The following is a 23,046-nucleotide window of genomic DNA, read 5'->3' on the forward strand; positions in this document are numbered from 1 at the left end:
TGTTGGTGATTTCAAAATTACTCAATTGGCTGGAAAAGGGCCAGAGCTCCTTCTTATAAACATAATTTCAATGCCATTTAAAGGAGGTTGGTTTAATTAGAAAATACAGGTAACGCCTTTTTAAATAAATACCATTTCAAATGTGTTTATTGCTTTTAAATAAGCCTTTTGGCACCCAAATCCTAGTTACTATATTTAGGTGAACAGTCCCACCGAACTCAATGATGTGAGTAAATCAAGCAGAATTTAGCCCTTAGTAGCTACAGGTAATGTGAGATAGTCCAACTTTTCCTTTACCTTTAGCCATCTTCCACTTTAATTGTTAAAATACTAAATCTTTTTGAAAAGAGGTATAAGTAGGCTCACAATAAAATAAATCCACTGTAATCTGCTGTTTGCAAGTTGTTAGCCAAATTGCCCTTCCTTTATCAAGCTCTCTTGAGCTCAATAAGGGAAGCCATATTGTTTTTTTTTATTATTTAGTTCATTTTCAGTTAAAGTGGCTTTATGACCCTTCAGAACATTTGCAACGATGAAAAATCCATACTTAGAGAAAAAAAACTACAGAAAGTGACAAAATAAATGCCCCGCTCCTCCCACCCACCCATCGCTCCTAAAATATAATGTAAGTTAGATATTACTGATACAACATAAAACAAAGCAAGAATTCAAGAAGCCCTTACATGTCACTTCCTGAGTGGTGAGTGGGTCACCGCTGAGATCGCCGAACTCTGCATGAATAGTTAAAGTGTAGGCAGTATTGGGGATGAGGTCTACCAGCTGAACATCATTTACTGATGACCCAATTTGCATCTGTACGTGAAAGAAAGATGCAAGGTGTTGAAAAATAAAAGAAAGCGGAAAGAAAAAGCAAACAATGGTTTAATTAAAAGAGAAAACTTTGTTTCCAAGATTTACGCTACATTTACAACTTCCTGACTGATGTCATTGTATATAATACTCCAGTAAATGTGCTGCTCTTCATAAATACCTGCCAGACATTTCTCACTATTATGGGATACCCTTGAAAATCTAACAGCTTTTTGTGGGGACCCGGAGGGGAGAGACAAGTTACAGAGAAGTAAAGGTAACTTTCCACACCTCTTTTTCTACAGCTGGTATTGTGGCATTGAGAGGTTCATACAATAACCGATAACCAGTAGCTCCCCTGAGAGGTTCCCATCTCACTCTCATGGAAGTCGAGCCAATGTCATAAGCATTCAGGTTTCTGACTGTAGGGATTGGCACTGTGAAAATATGAAATTACTCATTTTATTCAATCACTTTATTTATTACTTTTCTGCCTACTCCACGGCCTTTTAGCATTATACACCATCCAGCAGTACTATAGAGAATAGGTCACTTGGGAATAAGGAGGTATAGGGTTAGTGAAATAAGGAACCCATAGATTTTGTTGTTGTAAGTGGTGATTAACTTAAAGAATTAGTAACAGTCATATCTTTTTTAATGTTTCCAGGGATTTTCTGTTATAACACTAATTTTCAAAATTTTAACATTCTGTTCCAAAAGGACAAAGCTGCATTTTGAAGTGTATATTAAGATTCTTGAATATTCTGAAGTTCTACCTCAATTAATATTAAATGTTGATTATCAAACCCAAACGTAACTGGCTTCTGGATATGTACATATAAAGGGAACATTTTTGTATCTATTTTCTTTACTCTGTTATACAGTTTTCTTACTCTGTAAAAAACTACATAAACAGTAAAAAAGCACCTCAAATTTTAAAGCACTAATGTGAATAAATTAATTTGGAATTTATAACCTGCCTAATGTAGAGCAATCACATATGACAGAAGTGAATTGCTAATGATCAACATGTTGACAGGCTCAGGATGTCACTCTATCTTGCATTCAGTAACAACATACATATTATCAATCATTTGAACAGCTGATAATGGAAACATGAGCCAATCTATGCCCATACGCACAAAACTGATGTAATTGCTCTGAACCAGGCACACATTAATGCTCTAAAATCAGAGTCAATTTGAGACAACATTTTGGCTGCCTGTAGCAAGAATGATCTGTGTAATATAGTGGTGCACAGATGGAATGAAGGCATGTATTTGACAATTTCTGGACCATATTCCCTGAGATTATAAATCATTTACTGGAATGTTTCTCCAGGGCTCTGGCCAAAGAGGACTAGTAGAGCAGTGTCTTTATGAGTTTGGAAGGAAGCCAGAGTCAGGGCAAACAATTTCCACCCTGCAGCTGTCTCTTATGGCCACAACTTTCCAGGAATGGTTATATGGGCAACTCAAGGACCAAACTACCATTTTATGTTGTCAAGAATTATTGCAATAATAAGTGTTCTACTGAAGGACTATCATTGGTGTCACAGCAACTTGTTAAACACATTGTTCACACTGGAATTCTAACTTACCAGTTGTTTCTGTGCCACTTAGAGGTTCACTGCTTTCATCTTCTACCACAGAGAACACTTTAACAACATATTCTGTTTCAGGTTTCAGGTTTCTCAGAACTGTAGTAGTTTCCGCTCTATTTACATAAAACTACATAAAAACAAAAGCAATGTTAATTTAATTTACCAAAGTCATCTTCAGTCTTGCTGCATATTACTCTTGCATCAATGGAGTAGCACTATAAATAAATTCATCCCTTAGTCTTCTGCATGTTTAGCTTTTCAGTATTCTGCCCCCATTATGTTTGAAAAAGCAAGTTGTAGGGATTTAGGCAGACATATGTTTTCAATAAGGTTACACATGTGTAACAGTGTACAATTAGATTTAAATGACTCCCTACTATCATAGTTGGCATTTATGCTACACCAATGGCTCTCAAACTTTTGTAATGGTGACCCCTTTCAGACAATAAGCCTCTGAGTGTGACCCTCCCCCTTATACATTAAAAACACTTTTTTACATATTTAACACCATTATAAATGCTGGAGGCAAAGCGGGGTTTGGGGTGGAGGCTGACAGCTCGTGACCCCTCCATGTAATAACCTTGTGACCCTCTGAGGGTCCCAACCCCCAGTTTGAGAACCCCTGTGCTACACATTATTCAGTTGAATGGGGAACATGCTTGGAAATTTAATATTCAAATTCTTCTTCCCTGTTTTTGGACATAGAATTTAGACAGTATGGCACCACAGAAAATCGAGACCTGTAGAGCACATGTACTGTACCCAGTGACATTAGCAACAAGAATCAACCAAAAAGAAGCAAGATGTCTTCAGAATAAAATGCCATTGGACAAGCAAGGTATAAAGTCAATATGTGCCAGAACGGCTGCACTTGCCCTAACCAAAGAACAAATCCTGAAGAAAGTGCTAGTTTTGGCCAAGTAAAACCTGAGTCAGATCTGAGTATGGATTTAACAGTCTTGCTCCAAGATGCCACCCTCTGACCCTAACCTAAATACTATCTCACAATCTGTAGAGCCCACCATACCTTTTGCTTTAACCATGACCCAGAATAAGGTGTACTAAAGGGCCACTACTCCTAGTTGATGATATGGTCAGAGAGTTTTCATGAACGGACTTGATTAAAGGAACATCTGATTGTGGATATATGAACCAGTGGGCATTACTAGGAAACATAGACAAGTATTTTCTAAGGTATATTAAACTCCAAGTTTCATAATTTTAAAATATCCAAGATCATCTATAGTAAGAACCTCATTTCTGTCAGGTTTTTGAAACACTCAGCAAAAATAATGTAACTTGCTATTGTGGCCAGGAATATACCCCTTTTGTAAGATGCCTCCATGCTCTTTGAGACAGAAGTCCTTTCCCACCTCATGTCACTCCACACATAACCAACATTCTTTCAGATTAACACAAATCTTAAATTGGTACCATGCTGTCTTGGCAGAATCTAGATGAGAGAAACTTCAATATGCAAGAGTCTGTTCATATAGATAAAATCAGAACAGAGACTCCAGGTACTAACCTGCTGAGGTGGGCCTCCAGAAACAGGGTAATATTCAACCCTGTATCTATCAACGCTGTCAACGGGTGCAGTCCATGTCACTCTGAAAGAACGAGGTGTCACCTCAGAAGTCACCAGATTGGAGGGAGGTGACAAACTACCTATAGCATTGAAACAAATAAAGGGAGATGCTCATTAATGAGGAAGTTCACCAGTGATGGGAATGAAACTCAGAATAATACACAAGTTCAACTGCTTTGAAAAAATATTTACTGCTGCTCTTTGGTGGTATTTCTGAAATGAAGCCTCACTTCACCGGGGGAGCCCTTACAACAGCAATGACAATGATAGCCCAGCACCACATCATTACGTGGCTCTGTGGGCAGTAGCCTTCCTAACAGACCTATGCAAGTTCCGTCTCCTTCCTACCCCACCCTGAACATTAACATTTGATACGGAGAACTCTAATCTTGAGGGGCTCTTTACCAGGCTAAGCTTTGCTTCTGAGCTGTAAGCCAGCCAGATTTCACATTTCAACAGTGCAGTCCTGTTAAAACTCTTCCTGGGTTGAGTAACAGTCAGCCAGGAAAGAACCTTCCCCTGCCCCCTCCCCATATAAGGGGAGACACATCAAACAACATCTTTCCCATGTGCCTGACCCCGGGAATAAAGCAGGCTTAGACAGCCGCGTAATGCTGGTGAAGGAAAAACATGGTTGTTATCCCAGGTGGCTTGCACAGCTTCTTTAGGCCAGTAGCTGAAAAAGCAGATTGCCTTGACAGTTCCCACTTAGCAATGAAGGAATTTTAGGCCAATTTTAAAGCACATAAACTGGGAGAGGATGAATTTGATTGAAAAGAAAGACGTACCTGGGCCTTTTACACTATTACACAGATTAATCGTTAAGTCATCAACAATATTAACGAGGAAGGAGAAATCAGCAACGTTGTAAACATGGGTATCATCTGGATCTGTTGCAATCTGCTTCAACTCATTTTCATCCGCATTTTTAATACCTTAAATACATGACACATAAACAAGACTTAAATGAAGTGTAATATTGCTAAGCCTCCCGCACCGAAACACATCATTTCTATCGCATTCAATGGATTCAAGTGCATTACTATTGACCTATTATGATCTTTTAAAACTCATCTCTACATTCAATATTTCTTCATACAATACTTACCAATCGCATAAAGTTCCACTCCCTCATCCCTGAGTCTCTTTGAAGGAGCCACTATATCGTCTTGTGATTTGCCATCAGTGATGAGAACACCGATTTTGTGAGCTCTAGGCCTCAATCCGACTTCTGGTTTGAAATTGTCTTTTAGGATGAAACTCAAAGCCATTCCTAATGTGACATAAAGAGGCAACTGGTGAGCACAGTACACTATTAAAAATATACCTTATTGGCAAACAAATGTATTTCACCATAACCATCACTGACCACATAACTCCCCTCTTTACATCCTTTCAAGGGCTGTCCATCATCTTCCACATCAAATTCAAGCTTCTCATCCTCCCCAACCAAGTCCTGCACCACCTCTGCCCTTGTCAATATCTCTGCTCCCCATTCTTCCTCCTCTCCCTTTTATACCCTTCCCTCCTGCCAAAATCCCCACCACACCGCCCCTTTTTATCCCCACACTTGTCTTCATGCTGCCCCTTGTGCACTGAATTGCCTTCCCCTCTTTTTTCATAGGCCAAATTATTTCATCCATCACATTCCTTATCCACCCAAATTCTCCTCCACCAAATCCCTCCTTAAAACACACTTCTGCAGAGAACCCTTGCCTTTGGATGCTAACCTCAGCAAGACTTTCCCAACACTTCAAGCTTGTGCCATCACCTTCCGTATTATAGTACGTCTGAACAGTTTTAGTCATGTCCAAACTAGACTGGAAGCATCTTTGGGCAGGGAATATTTTATGATGCACAGTGCTGAGCTCATTGATAATACTGACCAGATGATTTATGGCAATTACTAGAACATTTTTAAATATAGCTTAAGGAAAACTAAGGGAAGGTAACGTACCTGTTAGAGTATTGCCTCCTTTGTATGGTAAGTTGGCCACCGCATCTAGTAAATTCTGTTTGGAACCGTAAGTATTTAGGTGCCATTCTGTTCTGGGGTCTCCACTATACTGAGCAAGAGCTGAAAAAGCCATTATCACTCGATTACTACATTGTCATGGAACAGTTATGTGTCCAGACCCCTTTTATATCTGCAAGACTTACCAATCTGCACTTTGTCAGGACCAATATCAAAGACTTCAACAATACGAGCAATGAAGTTCCTGACTGTTTTAAAATTTGGTCTCCCGATACTCCATGAACCATCCACCAGCAACACAATATCCGCTTCTGCTCTGGTAATACACTCCAAGCCTGCCACACCAACCAGAAAAAAAACATGTTATCCATATTAATCCATGCAGGTACTTTATTTTCTCCTGCCCTCTTCTACACTACATGATGTACATTGAATTGAGTTACTGACTGAAGTACTTCTAGTGTTATCCACTGATGCGCTGTCGCCTGTCAATACCAGCTACTGATCCACTATTCATGAATTATTTCCATGGTACAAGATTTATTCATTTCCTCATACACACATCCCTCCTAGATGGACCTCTTCTAACGTGTCAAAATTAATGAAAATGTTTTTCCCTACTATGATAGGCTTTACCTCACTTGATCTTTATTCATAGAAAATAAATTTATTTCAGATTCCTGAGGGAATAGAAGTTTAAGATAATGACTAATCTGGCAGTGGTATAGCCCTATATTTTGAATGAACTAAACGCAAAAATTAAAATATGTGAGCATTTTCAAATGATCCAGATTTACATTATTTTAGTCTAGAATCAGGGGCTAACCTAATGTCCTGTTTTCAATTATACAATGGAATAATTAGTATATATCATTAACATATTCAGGTAAGCAACATCACTCAACTTTTAGTGAAATAAAATAAATTAATATAGATGGTGCAGAAGTTTGCACATGTAAAACAAGAAAGAGAGAACATAACTTAGAAGAAGATATGCAAACAAATACACAAGTCAAGAGATATAGAAATGACAAAAACAAACATTTATACAAAGCTGCAATGTTTTGAAAAGGAAGAAAGTTATCTCAGATACCCTCAGTTTACAAACTATGGAATAAAAATATGAATAATTTCAGTTTCATCATATTGGAAATCACAGAACGTTTATACAAAGCAGAAAGATACAAGTATTTAAATGATCTTATTATCAGTCATTTGAAAGAAAAAAAAAACACTTGTTCTCTCTCTTTTCTTGGAGATTGAGTTACCAGCTGCAAATTTTCTGGCTTCTTGCCATCATAGCTTCTGGTCTTTATATGGAAGAAATCCCATTGAGAAAAATCAGCCAAACTCATCACAGTTGAAAGATATTGTGATTTCACATGTTCCACATAATTGATCCAATACTGTAGACTCCTAACTACTCGATGTACCTGAGGGTTTAAAAGCATGATCCTCTTCTGCATAGAAAATATAGATCTAGTCTTTAATCAGGACAATACAAATAGTTTGTGGAGTAGAGTTTAAGTAAAATCTTGTTAGATCAAAACTGTGCATGCATATGTTCACCAATGAAGCTTCATGTACCTTTAACCAATTACATTTTTTTTTTTTTTACTTTTCTTCCAAATCCCATAATCCCACACCTGAAAAGTCTAGCAAAGGCACTATATCTTTATTAATTTTTGTTATTTAAACAAATATACAGGATATCACTGCACACAGAATTTACTTTCCCAGCTACAAATTTCATTTTTCCCAGTAACCATGACTTTAGTCCATGCACTACAAAAACATTTTAGCTTACAGTATATAACACTGTAGGAAGGAATGGTGGCTGCAGTAATATAAACATCATAAAATATGCCTGGTGTAATTATTTTTCTGCCAGAATTACTAGTTTGTCTCCCGTTTCACTGGTAGCATGCTGCTGTGCCACCTTTCTCAATTTTACCCTCTAGTATTAGATAGAGTTTCTGGCCAAGGTCAGTAAATTCCCTTAGGCACTATATTTCAGGCATACCATTTTTCTAGTTCCACATAGGTAAACACCTCTTCAAATCCAGCAGCCACTGCTATGTTGTAAATAACATTTGTAATTGCAAACAGATTAGGGTTTTCTGCCTACCTGTTACAAAAAAAGGGAGCTGTGTACTTCAATTTTTGGCAATCCAAAAATAGTTTAAAACCTACTTACTGAAGGACATCATCAGCATTTTCTAACTGCTGTTGATAAATGTTCTATAAATAAGTATTATTTTTCCATAACATGTTGCTCAAAGAGGGCACTGAATAAAAAAAGTATCTTTAAAAAGGCTAGGGAAAAAAAGAATTTATCTTTGTCTGATCATCATGTTTGGCAGCCTAAAGTAGGTTTTTATCAAATTCATTTCTGAGAGACCTTTGACAGAGGTTAGGATAGACTTCTACAGTAGATACTTAGGGCCAAACCCTCTGTCCCTCTCTGCGGGGCATGCCAGGCCTGAAATGGAGAAGAAATGCCATGGCTTGCACAAGCACAGTAGGGTAAAGGGAAGCAAGGTCCCTCGCAAACTGATTGTCACTCTTTATACAAACTGGAGCTCAACTCCAAGCAGGGGCACTGGAACAATTTTTATAGTGGGGGTCCTGAGAGCCACTGAACCAAACCATAAACCCTGTATATAATAGAAACCACTTCAAGCCAGGGGGTGCAGCAGCACCCCCAGCACGCATGATTCCAGGGGCATAGATGGGGAACGGTGGACAATATGAGTCAATCCAGATACACAGGCCCAATACCACACACAGGGAGAGTAGCTCCTTTGGCCATTACATGCATTGTTCCTCAGTCCTGTGTACAATACCCCAGGGTGAAATTCACCCCTGCGCAGACAACTAACAAAAGGCCTATGCCCACTTAAGACCTATTTTAAGGATGCTAAGTGGTGGATAGGCCCTGTCCTGGCTCTCTGTGCAGAGGTGTATTTCACCCTGTGCGCACAACTCACTTATGAGGGCAGCATTCTCAAGCATTTGGCCCTGTATGAGTGAACATAAGTATGTATGGCTTCTAAATACAGTGAACCTAGTCTCGACTAATCAGTGCTGCTTAACAGAAGTGACCTTTTAATAAAAGTGGAGGAGAACTGTACTCATGAATTTTGGCATACCTGAGGATACAGATTTTACTATTCATCAAACCCTGTAAATAAATGTTTGTTAGTTAAATGTATTGTGGTATCTTATGATAAAAGTGACAGGGAAATGCTAAAACTATGTGAAACATTAAAAAACAAAAGACAGCTATTCCATTTGCCTCAATGTGATCAGGTTTACCTCCGGGTAAGAATGGCATCACAGTAGCATCTGAAAGGGTGGTCATTTCTTGGCCAACCAGTGGTGCACTCTCCCCTCCTTCAAACATCCCAAAAACATTTACCTTATAGGTAGTGCCTGCCCTACAAGAGTAAAAAAAAACAAAACATGGATATGTCAAATCAATTTGGTCAGCTAAATGCTAATGTTTCACCAATAAATAAACTAGACCTTTTAAAGTGGATTTGATTGCTTTTTAGATATCTCACATGTGAAGCATGATCACAGTTTCTATAGTGACTATTATTATATTATGCTATATGGTATAGTACATATTCTAAATCCATATGTCTGTGTTTGCTTACATACCTCCGAACTTCAGTGAGAGTTTTCCTTAAGGCAGCATCTGAGTGAGGAACTAAGGAATTCATGATTTGGTCCTTCGTTACATTAAAGATAACTACTCAGTTTTTTTCTATAGAGGAGAAGGTCCAGAAATGTAAAGCCCTGAGTACCTCAACTGATATAATGTGGTGTAATTCCATTGAAGCCAATGGAGCTCTCCCGCCTTATACCCGCTGGGTATCTGGTTCCAGATCTGTAACTATATACCATAGTTTGTTCATTTGAGGTCAGATTTTTAATGGTGCCACTCTGAGCATGCCCAACTGACACAAATACAATTCCTGATGCTCCCATGCAATTCCCAGTGCTGATGTAGGAGTATGACATGCTCAGAATTGTATCTTTAAATCTCTGGCTCTTCCCCATAATGCACATAGAGCTCTATCCAGAACTGAACTAGACTGCAACAGTTTTAGCTTCAAATTTCTTTAGAAAAAACTGCTCCTAGTACCAAGCACACCATCTTTCTCTCTCTCATGCCCCAGTGAGATCACAGACAGAACATCGGAATCCATGCTTACAGATGCCTTTCTGAGGTTGAATAACAATGCCCTGGAAGCCCATGGCCCTTAAAGGTTTTTCTTACTTATGTTTGACTCTGTCCTACCTGCCAGCCTCTGTATCATTGTGGCCTTAATGCAGCCTTACCTACAATAGCATTAAAACTAAGGAAAAGGGGGTATCTTTGTGAAAAATACATACTTTTTTCATAAACACATTGCTGTAAAGAAGGGATGGTAGAACTGTTCATAACCTGAGCCGTTTTATTTCTAATGATTAAACTATTAACACCAAATTTAAAAGAATTATTAGCCATACCTAAGCTCTTCCAATACAACTGTATTGTCATATGGCCCAACAATTAGTTCTCCAAGTCTATCTTCTCCTGTCGGATGGAAAGTTATTTTGTAACCTCTCACTTCCCCAGGGGCTGGCTCCCAAGTTACTCTGAAACTTGACATAGTGGAATCAGACGTTTTCAGGTTTCTGGGTGGTTTATATGGAGAGGCTGCAAAGATCAAAGTGGAAAAAGCCATAATTTAGATCACTTATGTATATGAAAAATATTAATAAATACTACTGCAAAAAACCCATGTACAACTGCCATTGGTTATTAATTGTATGTGTATTTTTCAATTTAAAACAATATTTTAAAAATACCTATTCCGGGCTCACGCTGGCTTTGCTTGGCATAAGCACTAGTACCAAGCCATGAGAGGCAAGATCATATGCTTCCTCTCAATCCAAAACCAGAAAATGAGAAAATTACCAACCAGACATTAAAACAAGCCCAACAGCCCTCACCCACAAATACCACCAGCCCTTCTCAGGCCTCTTCCTCCTTCAGGGTAAAGAGACAGGCCTTGCAGCATGTCCTGAAGGTCAAAAGATTCAGGTTTCAGAGTAGCAGCCGTGTTAGTCTGTATTCGCAAAAAGAAAAGGAATACTTGTGGCACCTTAGAGACTAACAAATCTATTTGAGTCACACCAAGGAGGGGAATAAAATCCAAAGTTGAGGCCCTTCATAAAAAATACCCTGCCAGCAGACCCCTCCTTTTATACTCAGAAGGCAATGTGGCACAGGGGAGAGAGCCAGTGTCTCATGTAGGTGAAGGTCTTAAGCCATTTAGAGATTTACTATTTCTAAACTAACAGGCAGCCAGTTCAGATCAGAGTGTACTGGTGTCATGTGCTCCTGGGCAAGAGACACTGCTTAGCAAACAAGTGGTCCCATTAGTGACAGACATGGCAATTTCTTGCATAGTCCTTGAAAGACCTTATTGTATTAAGTTTGTGTGTTATTGTGGACGAGGAATCTATGTAACCTCTCGGGGGGGGGGGGGGGGGGAGATGGGACAGATGTGAGATGAGGGAATTAAAAAATTATACTAAAAATGTGCCAGACAAGTATGGACTTTGGGGACAGTAAGTGTTCAGTGGATTTCCTGGGGAATCCCTAGGGAGAGGTTAATCAGCGAATTATAGAATCATAGGACTTGAAGGGACCTTGAGAGGTCATCTAGTCCTGTCCCCTGCACTCATGCCAGGACTAAGTATTATCTAGACCATCCCTGACAGGTGTTTGTCTTAAAAATCTCCAATGATTGAGATTCCACAACCTCCCTGGGTAATTTATTCCAGTGCTTAACCACCATGACAGTTAGGAAGTTTTTCCTAATGTCCAAACTAAACTTCCCTTGATGCAATTTAAGCCCATTGCTTCCTGTCCTTTCATCAGCAGTTAAAAAGAACAATTTTTCTCCCTCTTCCTTGTAACAACCTTTTATGTACTTGAAAACTGCTATTATGTCCCCTCTCAGTCATCTTTTCTCCAGACTAAACAAGCCCAATTTTTTCAATCCTCTCTCATAGGTCATGTTTTCTAGACCTTTAATAATTTTTGTTGCTCTTCTCTGGACTTTCTCCAATTTGTTCATGAGAATTCCCCAATTCCAATTATACACTAACCCAGCTGTTTGAAGCTACACACTGAGGAGAAGGTCATTTTCTGCTGACTATTTGTTACCAAAGGCCAAGATCAAGGCCCAAGCTGTACAAAGAAATGGCTGATCTGCCCAACTTTCATTCTGGCTCAGGATCTATGATGGATGAACTTGCAACCACAGGAAACACCCAGTTGTGGGTCTTGAAGAACTGACACCAATCGCATCTTAGTTTGGAATTGGGGTTGACCTCTGGTAAGCTTTTTAGAATGTGTGTAGGTTCTTGTATTGTTTTAATACATTTTCTCTGAAATGCTTTTACCTTAACAATAAAAGTGCTTGCTTAGAAGGAGCTGTGTGATAACTTATAACTGCTGGCAATACATGGTCATAGCTCTTGAACAGAAAGCAAAGCACAGGCACAAGCTCCTGTCTATTTGGCCATGTGGCTTGCTGGGGATATCACCATGTAAGGCAGAAGCTAACAAATGGTGGTCCGCCTCGCTTAAGGGATCATGAATAACCTTGTCACCTCTTCCAGTTACTTCCTCATCCTAGCCAAATGACACCTGCCTTGTCCAGCTGGAGCCTCAGCTATCTAGCTGTTCATACCCCAGTCATTACCAAGCATTGGGTAAGGTGCTCAGCAGAAACGCCTTAATCAGATAGGTAACAGGCTGGCTTGCCCATGAGCTGAAGAGCCTGGGGCTAAGTCAACCTTAATTACAGGATGAGCCCCACCTGAGAGGAATCAGGTGATTCCAGTATAAAGAGGGGGGAAAGCGCAGGAATCTGTGGCACGGTATGCAGAGAGTGAGGAAAACTCCCCAGGCATGGAGAGACCCTGGCCAAGCAGGGGAGGGAATGCAATGATCCCTAGCAGAAAGGCCTGGGAAAGGAGGAGGAGAAACCTTGGTTGTGTGGATTTATGAATGGACTTTGTTTTGGGATTTTGTGTTTTATTTACCTTTTATTTTATATTAATAAACCTCATACACATGTGGAAGAAGAAGAGGGACAAGATGGAGCTGTCCAGAATCCCATGAGGCAGTCCTTGAAGCAGAAGAGCTATTATGCAGAACCATCTAAAAACTGAGAGGGAAGACCTGTTTACTCTCACTTGAGTTCACAGGTAAGTCAGATAGATATTCCACCACCAGGAGGAGATCACCTACTACAATGCCTGTGCAGTCTCTGTGTCATAGCCTTGTCTGTACCACAGTTAACACAGACCATGGAGATCTTAGGCAGCTGGATATCTGACAGTTATCTCACCTCAACTTTCCCAATAACCATAACCAAGGCTTACAAGCTAGACATTTGACAATAGCTAACTAGTGTCAAGCGACAGCCTTACAAGCACTTTCTTAATAAAAGCCAGCAACCTGCCTTTCCTAACCAAAATTTTCACAATCTTCACCAATAATGGACACATTTCTTCGTCCCTGAGCACCACCAGCTAAGCATGAGATGGGTCCAAAGTGCACGTTGTGGCACAATGTGCTCACAATGACTCTAGTACCCCAGTGAGCCACACTGGCCGCAATTGAAGCAGAGAAGTTGTAACATTTGTATCTCTCAGATATTGCCCTACATCCACGGCAGAACACAATTAAATCCAAATCCATTTGATTTTCTCTGCAAAGCACCAGACAATTGCCTTGCAAAAGGAAGCACTTGTATCAGAAAGAGGGCAGATCAGATTAATGAGGCTCTCCACTACTCAAAACAAATCCCCTTACCAAGGCTTAATGCATGGTGTGTTGATTTTAAAGGGCTCTGAGAGAAAATATTGTTCCTTCAACAGACTACTTTATCCCTGGCCAGAGTTCCATGGGTAGTCCTCTAGTCACTTTCCCTCCTGTTTTAGCTACTGCAGATCATTGTAAACCATGGTCACTGATGAGGCCAAATCCTCACAAAACAAGTCACTGCATTCCATCTTGATAACAGGAACACTAAGCACACCCTGAAAGTGACCTTCTGCAGCAACACTGAGTGATATGACCCCACGCTGACCTATCTCAGAGTGACACTAGATCGCATACTAACCTTCCACGAAGGGAGCTGCCAAGACAAAGACAAGGGTCAACCTCGTACAGCAACTGGCAACCACAAGCTGGGGACCATCAGCATCAGTGTTAAGGACATCAGCGATGGCCCATGGGTATTCTGTATCTGAGTACTGTGCAACGGTATGGACCAGAAGTAGCCATACTCAACTTGTTGATGTCCAGCTGAACACTGCAGTGTGGTGCATCACTGGAACTCTCAAGTCAACCCCGGAACCTTGGCTGCAAGTGCTGTCACACATTGCTCCCCTATCCATTCACCATGATACCGTGACCCTTTGGGAATTCCAGAGGATCATGGAAAATGAACATCTTCCCATCCACCAAGGCCTTAACAACGCCCCTTACCACTGCTGGAAATCATGTAAGCCTCATGGACCCATGCATTTAACAATTTAACATCCCTTCAACAATGCAACTTCAACCCAGATGAAGCTTGGAAAGCCCAATACAGTTCACAAGAAGTCACAAACAAACACTTTGTGAAAGACCTGACGCAGAAGATCCCTGGCTTCAATCTCCCACAAAGCTCATGGGCAATCCTACATCACACCTGCACAAACCTTGGCAGATGCAGATACTTGCTGCACAAATGGAAAATTAAAGACTCTCCAGAGTGCGACTGTGGTCACCCAGAACAGATTATGCAACATATAACACTCAATGCCCGATTCGTGAATACTAAGGAGACATCACCACCCTGCTACTTCAGATGCAATTATTTGACGTAACCATCTAAATGTACATGTATAGTTGTTGCTCTATATTTATGTCAGCCATATGAAGAAGACGACCCATGAGGACAATGCCAAGGAATAAGATACCTAGCAACCATTTAAAGAATACCTGAGAACCAAAGACAAATTACAAAGTCCTAACAAACCACTGAGAAGTGGTCTGTTGAAGGAACAACGTTCTCTCACAGAACTGTCCAGAAACACTTATTTCCCATTGACTTCTGAGGACCAGCCACCAGAACAGGTCTGCTGCTCTAACAAAAGTGGTATACCCCAACCTCAAATAGCAGGAGGCAACAGTCAGGCCATGACACAGGTAACATTTTCAACAGTCCCAACTCCAAGCCAATCCTTTAGCAATTTTTTGTTAATTCCTGTTCTTGGAGATTTGGCAGATCACGAATTAGCTAACACTTTGTCTACTTACTGTACAATTGCTTTTCTACCCCCCTACAATCAATACCTTTAATCATAAGCTTTTTACTATTTATTCAAATTTAATTATATATAATACATACCTGTTGTTCCTTCTCCTTGCCTGTGTTTTCCTTCCCCAGATTTATACATTGGAATAATAGAGATGTTGTATTTGGTTAAAGGCTGAAGTCGTTTTAACACTGTAGTTGTGGAAGTAGCTGGTACTTTTGCAACCACCTGCCTTCCTCCACTGACTGGTCGGTAAACTACACGATAGCTCACAACTTTCCCAGGTGCAGGCTGCCATGTAACTCTCATTGAATTCTCTGTCTCTTCGTTTACTCTCACCCTCCTGGCATTTGGTGACACTTTTCAATGTAAAAATATGGATAAATATTTATTTTGTCACATAAAAACATGCACAGAGATATCTACACATTCATTCAGCACTACTGATATCATCTGTGATTTGTCCTTCCATATTACAGCATATCATTAAATAGGAGTTCATTTGCATTTCTAAGAGCCTACCATGAAAACTTTCTGATCTCACTGGAGTAAATTAACACAACAGCTATACTTAGATAACTATGCTTTCCAGCACAGAGCAAAAAAATGAGCAATTCATGTAACACAGCAATCCAGCATAATAAAGGAGTTCTACATAGTAAAACATCATTTTTGGTAACTTATTGTTTAAATAATGAGTTCAGCTTCCAAATGCTAGTGAAAAAGGGCCAAATCCTGCAGACATGACTTGTATGTTTTTGGGGGGGAGGGGGATTTTTTTATTCGGGCAAAACTCCCTGTGAAGCCCACTTTTTCAGACCAAAGAGATTCAGATAGTTCTGATAAGGTACTGACAAGCATCCAAACTATTAGGTGGTTACCTCCAAACAAATAGACCAGCCCAATCTTTTGTGAGCCTCCCACCACTAATCTTAAGGCAGTAACAGTTCTGAAAAGTGTGGATGTCTTATAAAGCACTTCAGTTTCACTCTCCAGGCAATAACACCCAGGCTTCTTAAGTCATGTTCCTGCCTTGTAGCAAACACTGTCAAATAAAAAACCTGAAGTGAAATGGAAGGCATGTCTGGCACTGGCTGTCAGCTGGGCATGCCACCCTAGGTTTTGACAAGGCAGAGCCTTCTTGGCACGCCAGAGTCAGAGTCAGTTTTCACTTCACTGAGAGGTATTCCACAGAATGCTAGAATAACCTCTCTCAGCATTTGGAACTGGTCATAGAACCATAGGCTTAGAAGGGACCGCAAGGCTCATCTAGTCTTTCCATTCTGGTCTGTTCATTTTCAAACAGTTGTAACATTAGGAAAATTAATACTATGCAGTGATTGTCACATAAGAAAAATCTAGAACTGTGAGTAAGAGATGCAGCCAACTTCAAACCCAGTCACCTGAGCCTGGGAGGAAGAAATCACAGGGCAGGAAAATTAACTAACCCCAATGGAATTAACTCTGACTTCTCTCTCTACCCTGGCCACTTTGTTCCTCCTGTTTCTCCCCCAACAACCACACCCTCCAACCCACAAAGCCCCAGGAACTATCCCCAGACTCTGCCACACTGACTCACGTTGAACTGTAATTTACTCTCTAAGTAACCCCGTTAATTTCAATGAGATTCCTTGCAGAGTAGGGTATAATTTAACGTGAATAAAAGTAGCTGAATATGGTTCCATGAGATATAAATGACTTATGATTATAAATAATCATAGCTCAGAAAAAAAAAAGTATTTGCAAAGCTCATCTTTGCAAATACTATCAGGCAAGGGGTTTATAATTGTGATCTGATTTCAATGCAGAACTGTGCCTGGAAGGGTTTGCAAATTGGTCCCAATTTATATACCATTGTTTAATATTGCTATGCATCTGTCTTTATTTAAACCCTGATCCGAGACACACAATCCCATTGGATATCAGAGGGGTAGCCGTGTTAGTTTGTAGCCACAAAAACAACGTACCTCTCAAAGTACTTCATTGAGTTGAGAGGGGCAAGGGTTTGGCTGGGTTTTTTTAAGGCAGGGGTTAATAAAAAATAAGGTCTAATCTCTTGTCAATGTAAGTTGCATTAATAGGAGTATCAACAGTTTATGTGTGGGATAATAATGTCACAATATCCCCAGGTCAGAATTTAGGCTGTTCTTTGGGGTGGCTATGCTGTACTGCACTTACCTTCAGTAGTAGCCTCTCCTTCTAGAGGAGCTCCGTCTCCACTGCTATAGGAAGCGAAGACTGAAATCTTATATTTAGTCTCTGGCTGTAAATTTTCCAGCACAGTATTTATTACATTTCCAGGAACTGTGCTCTCCCCAGTCTGACCATCATAGAGCGATTTCCATACTATTCTATAACGACGAACTGCTCCTGGAGCTGCTGTCCAAGATAGTCCCGCTGTAGTGTCAGTTATGTCTCTAATAACCAAATCACGAGGTGAGCCACGGTCTGCAAGAAAGGAAGTCATAAGAGAGGGACTATGACTGAGACACAGCTACCGAATATTACAGCGAAATAGGAACAGAAAAATAAAATGCTCATAGAATAAAATTAAAATGTTCACAAGAACACCAGCTCAAATGAAATACAGTCATTCTTTTATGAGGAGGATTAAGGCCTTTGTTCAGCAAACCACTTAAGAACAGGGTTAACTTTAAATACATGAGCAATCCCAACCCTACTCAGCAAGACACTCGATCTTGAATACTTCGCTGAACAGGGATGGAATTACTCACATGCTTAAAATTAAGCATGTGCTTCAGTGCTTTGCAGTTAATCTAGGTTAGTTTTGTCTTCCAAACTAGCAATTATGCCTTACAATCCATCTTCATCCCAAAAGCTCACGTAACTCATTTATAGGCAAATAATGAAATAGGGTAATTTTTTCCTGATGTTAAATCTGTGTGAAAAAAAATCCTTCTAAATTTCTTGAGTCCTTCACCCTTTCTTTACTTGTTCATGTCCCTTACCCTTATATTTGACACTGCCTCCAAACAGCTATCCTCTCACTTCCTTTTATAAGTCTGTATACCGCAACGAGATCCCTTCTTAGAAGTCTATTCTGCCACTGATGCAAGGGCATTTATGCAAGTAGCATTTATTGGATTTACCAGAAATAAATCACTTTCCACTGAATGATTAATTCAGACACTTAAGAGTTTTTGTTTGCTTGTTTTTCAGGAAACATTAGGGGTCCAACTGTAGTCAATGGAATTTACACCTGTGTGACTTGGACCCATGGCTCACCTAAAGCTTCAGGCGGGATAATCATGTCCCTCTATTATTCCAGTTCTTCTTTGTTGTATCTTTCCATTTCCATAACCTCTTTATTAAAGTAATAGGTTAAGAACTGCACACAGGTTTTCCCCATTTAGGAAATGTCTGTCATTGTTTTCAGCCCTTTTCTCTTTCCTGTGCCTGAGAATTATAGATTTGGCTGCTATCATTGCTACCAGCACCCATCTTCCTGAATGGTGTGAGAATATACCTGTCAACTTCCCCCACTGTATCTATTTACAACTAATATGTCATGTATTTACAACATAAAGTGTAGTAATTGTAGGCTGGAGACACTGTCTTTTCTGTACTAAGTTTTGCCAGCCTCCTGTAGTATTATTCTTCATAGCTGGTTCTCCTCACATTTCTTGGAGCACACTAAACAGCTCCTTAGTCTGTATAATCAAGAAGGTGTAAGCTGAGAGGCCTGATGCTCACTTTAGTACACCAGTTTCATGCCCATATAACTCTGTTGACTTTCATAGAGCTCACTGGTTTAAAACTGATGAAACAGCCTGGAGGATTAGGTCTATGGAGTTTGCTGAGTTCAGTGTGACATCTGGGTATACTTATTAATGTGAGCTAAAATATGCTACTGGAATGGTTAGAGCCCTAGGGTGTTTTTGTTTTTGTTTTTTCTTTTCTTTATGCAATGGCAAAGTTGTAGCTATAAACAAAAAATCCCTACACGCGCAGATGCAGTGCCTACTTTGATGTGTACTCTATGTGGAATTCCTTACTGATCTCCCTAAGGCCTTCCTGCAGTGAGCAGGGCTGCAATGGCTCCCTTGAGTGGCTGCTTAGCAAGAGGTTCCCCCAAACCAATCGCTGTTCATGGCTTAAGCAGTGAGGATGGCCTTGAGCCAGCCCTCTACACCACAGATAAGTTTTACCCACAATGACAAGTACCCACTAATATACTTGAGATTGACCAAGAGCCATAGTACCAGAATCAAACTTTGTTGAATGCTGGGGAAGTTTCAACCCTAATCCAACCTTCACAGAGCACGCTCATCTTTGCAAATACTATCAGGCAAGGGGTTTATAATTGTGATCTGATTTCAATGCAGAACTGTGCCTGGAAGGGTTTGCAAATTGGTCCCAATTTATATACCATTGTTTAATATTGCTATGCATCTGTCTTTATTTAAACCCTGATCCGAGACACACAATCCCATTGGATATCAGAGGGGTAGCCGTGTTAGTTTGTAGCCACAAAAACAACGGTGGCACCTTAAAGACTAACAGATTTATTTAGGCATAAGCTTTCGTGGATAAAAAACCCACGTCTTCAGATGTATGGAGGGAGCTGAATCCCATTGGAGTTGGTAAGACTACTTGTATAAAGGCTGAAGGTTTGAATGATATTGTTGTAGCAATAATCAATGGATTAAATAAACATGGTCTCCCATTAATTCTGAATCAGTGAAACAATTATTACATTTTGGCTTATTGATGAAAGGACACAGTTGCTAGGATTTTATTAAAATGTTGTTAGTGGTTATATCTTTAATAAACAGAATACACTTGTACAATCTTATTTTTCTAAATCCAACCCATTACTAGTATGTGATCCAGACAAGGGTCCCTTGGCTATCTCATCACCTTTCTCTGGCGACCACTGGTTTTCCCACCCAAACTTCACCACAAATTCCTTCAATCCTTCTAGACTGCCACTCTAAATCTGACACACACACACACAGGCACTCTTGATTGCATAAATAACATTTTAATATCCAGCTTTTTGTTAATATTGAATTATTTACTGTCATAAGGAAAAATAACTACACTATTGCATCTTTCAGTGTAACTTTATCCCGTTATGCTAAAAGGGCCAGATTCATCCTAATATACACTCCATGCAAACTCACTGATTTCAGTCCATTAAGTAGGGCAGAATTTGGATCCCAAAGAGTAACTTTCCTGGAAGACTGAAAAAAGATTTGTCTTCAAAAGTAAATTACACCAATTTTCTGTCTACTCTAAAGTTTCTGCTCCCAACCCTTGGCTTTTTCATTCAATAAAAAATCTGAATATAATCCAAATGGAAATATTATGGAAAACCCAACATGATAGAATGCACAGATGTTTCACAGTAAAAAGCTCTCTTTCCATATTTTTAATGTAATATAAATATACAAGTCACTTTATATGGACTACTTCAAATCAAGTCTCTGCCACAATATGATTTCAGTATTAAACTATCTGCTACCACCACACAATTCTCAGCAAATAACTCTGGGACAGTATGGCTAATGATGTGTTGGAGACACTGCAACAGTCATTGCATATTTAAACCAATTATTAAATTATTATATGTGCCACTAAATAGCAGAAGAAAATAATTTTTTTGCAATGGAGTGTAATCAAGCCCAGCTACCGACACTGTTAGCTCTGGAAAGAAAACAGAAATCGTATGGAACTAAAGTACCATTTTTTGTTGAATAAAAATAAACTTTGGGCTTCTTACCAATCTGCCAGGCCTAAATGGAAAAATTTGACTTCAATAGCTGGAAACTGCTGACAAGACATCTTACCAACTAAGGGAAATTAGACTTTTAATATGTTATACTGCAACTGAGAACATTTATCTAAAACAACACACTAATTTGATTTGCACCTCATGTGCGAGCTAATTTGTAGGCAGATCTTATTTTCACAAGAAGCTACCCTACGAGTGTCTATGGGCCTGGAGGTGGGAGAGAGAAGCAGCTGTGTTTAGGATGTGGTGCAAAGTCCTAAATTATTAAGATTCCATTAACTAAGCTGCTACGTTGGGAGTTTAGAAATATACTTAAGTTCAGCAACATTACCAGTATAATGTAATGGCTAGTAGGCATACAATTATACCTATTAGCCATGTTTAGTTTGTTGGAGAAGTAGAAGTATGCAGATTACACGGTAATTCTGCTTATCTACTATTTATCTGTCATAGGGGTTTGCACTGCTGCCTAATACTAACGTATCTGAGCAATTATTCTGATCTTCTGTTTAAATGGTCAAGAATCTTAATAGCTAAATGCTCCAACAAGAAGGATTCTCATACACCTTAATATCTCTGCTGCTTACAACAGGCTAGCCAGATAATGTAGAAAGACTGTTCACAATAAGGTAGGGTAAGGGCATGGTGGTGAAGCAGATGGTGGTTGTACTGGCTGGTGGTGGTGGGTTTGGCTCAGAGCCAACAGAATCAGCATAGTCCTCTCTCTTTTCTCCCCTGTTTGGAATGGATGCCCCAGGCATCACAGCTCCACTTTTTCATCCAGTCCCAGTATCACCATCACACGATGAAGTGCTCTGGTTTTGAAAACTATCCAAAAGCTCCTGCCCCCAGTAACTGTGCTAGACACTATGGTATTCAAGAGTCCCAGAATTCACTGGTTACAAGCACAGTTGAAGCCTTGCTGTGTCTATAAGCATTAAACCAGTGCTGCTGTGTGGACATGTCAAACCATTGCAAGGGCAAGCAAGGCAAGCAACCATTTCCTGCCATCAGGGCCAGATCCAAAGCCCACTGTAGTACTGAAGACTCCCTTTGACTTCAACAGGCTTTGGCTCAGGTTCTCAATGTCTCTACAACAGTTTCCTCACTTAGCGCAGACACACCCTCAGATAGAAAACAGGGGCTCTTCCTTCCAGCTCTGAATCTCCGCAAGTCTTCACTTTCCATATCAAGGCTTTTCACCATGCTGAGCCAGAGACACAATATCCGATTGAAGTAAGTTTCCTATACTTGCTTGGCTCTTGTCTCCTGAGCTGTCCCGCAATCATTTTTGCTCCTGAACACATGACTGAATCAGTGAAGGCTACGCCTTCACTACTAGTTAGGGGTGCGAGTAAAAACACGAGTGAAGCTGCAGTAGCATGGGAAGCTGTAGCAGAGGCATGGCTGAGCCATGCCGAGACAAGCCCAATTAAAACCGCTGGGTCTGTACACTGCACGGCTGGGCTCGGCCTCCGCTGCTTCTACTCAAGCTTGATCAGCACCACCACAAATGTATGTACACCAGCAAAGGAATCACATCCCTCCTTCGTAGTGTGGACATAGCCTAAAGGTAAAAACCTTAACAGTCAAAAAAAAATAAATGCCCTTATTCTGTCCTCAGTTACATACCCACAGTTCCCTCTGATTGCAGTGGAAGAAACACACCTCTATCAAGCCCAAATGTATACATTTTCTATACATGTACTCAAGCTAGTTTTCAAGATTAATATGTAACCGTAAATCTCACATTGATCCATATTTCACTCAGATTAAATGTAAATTAGATCTGAGCCAATATCCTAAGCAGTCAGAATTTAATCAACGAAGGAAACAAACCCCCTCACGCCATGCACACACTGAACTTTTACGGCCTGATTCCTTTCTTGTTTACAACAGTGTAAATCATGAGTATCTCCACTGAAGTCAGA

The 23,046-nt window shown here is 40.0% G+C and overlaps 1 protein-coding gene across 1 annotated transcript in view; it reads right to left on the reverse strand.

Annotated features, from left to right (window-relative positions):
• COL12A1 (collagen type XII alpha 1 chain) overlaps positions 1-23,046 on the reverse strand; it is a 132,479-nt gene that overhangs the window by 68,560 nt on the left and 40,873 nt on the right. The window contains 12 exon segments of the mRNA XM_073336466.1: positions 684-813; positions 1,102-1,247; positions 2,411-2,540; positions 3,942-4,081; positions 4,790-4,936; positions 5,110-5,274; positions 5,959-6,078; positions 6,162-6,311; positions 9,295-9,416; positions 10,498-10,687; positions 15,450-15,716; positions 17,536-17,805. Of these exon segments, the coding sequence (XP_073192567.1) occupies positions 684-813; positions 1,102-1,247; positions 2,411-2,540; positions 3,942-4,081; positions 4,790-4,936; positions 5,110-5,274; positions 5,959-6,078; positions 6,162-6,311; positions 9,295-9,416; positions 10,498-10,687; positions 15,450-15,716; positions 17,536-17,805 (1,977 nt within the window).

The sequence above is a fragment of the Lepidochelys kempii genome, chromosome 3 (genome assembly GCF_965140265.1).
Source record: "Lepidochelys kempii isolate rLepKem1 chromosome 3, rLepKem1.hap2, whole genome shotgun sequence".
NCBI classification, from domain to species: domain Eukaryota; kingdom Metazoa; phylum Chordata; order Testudines; family Cheloniidae; genus Lepidochelys; species Lepidochelys kempii.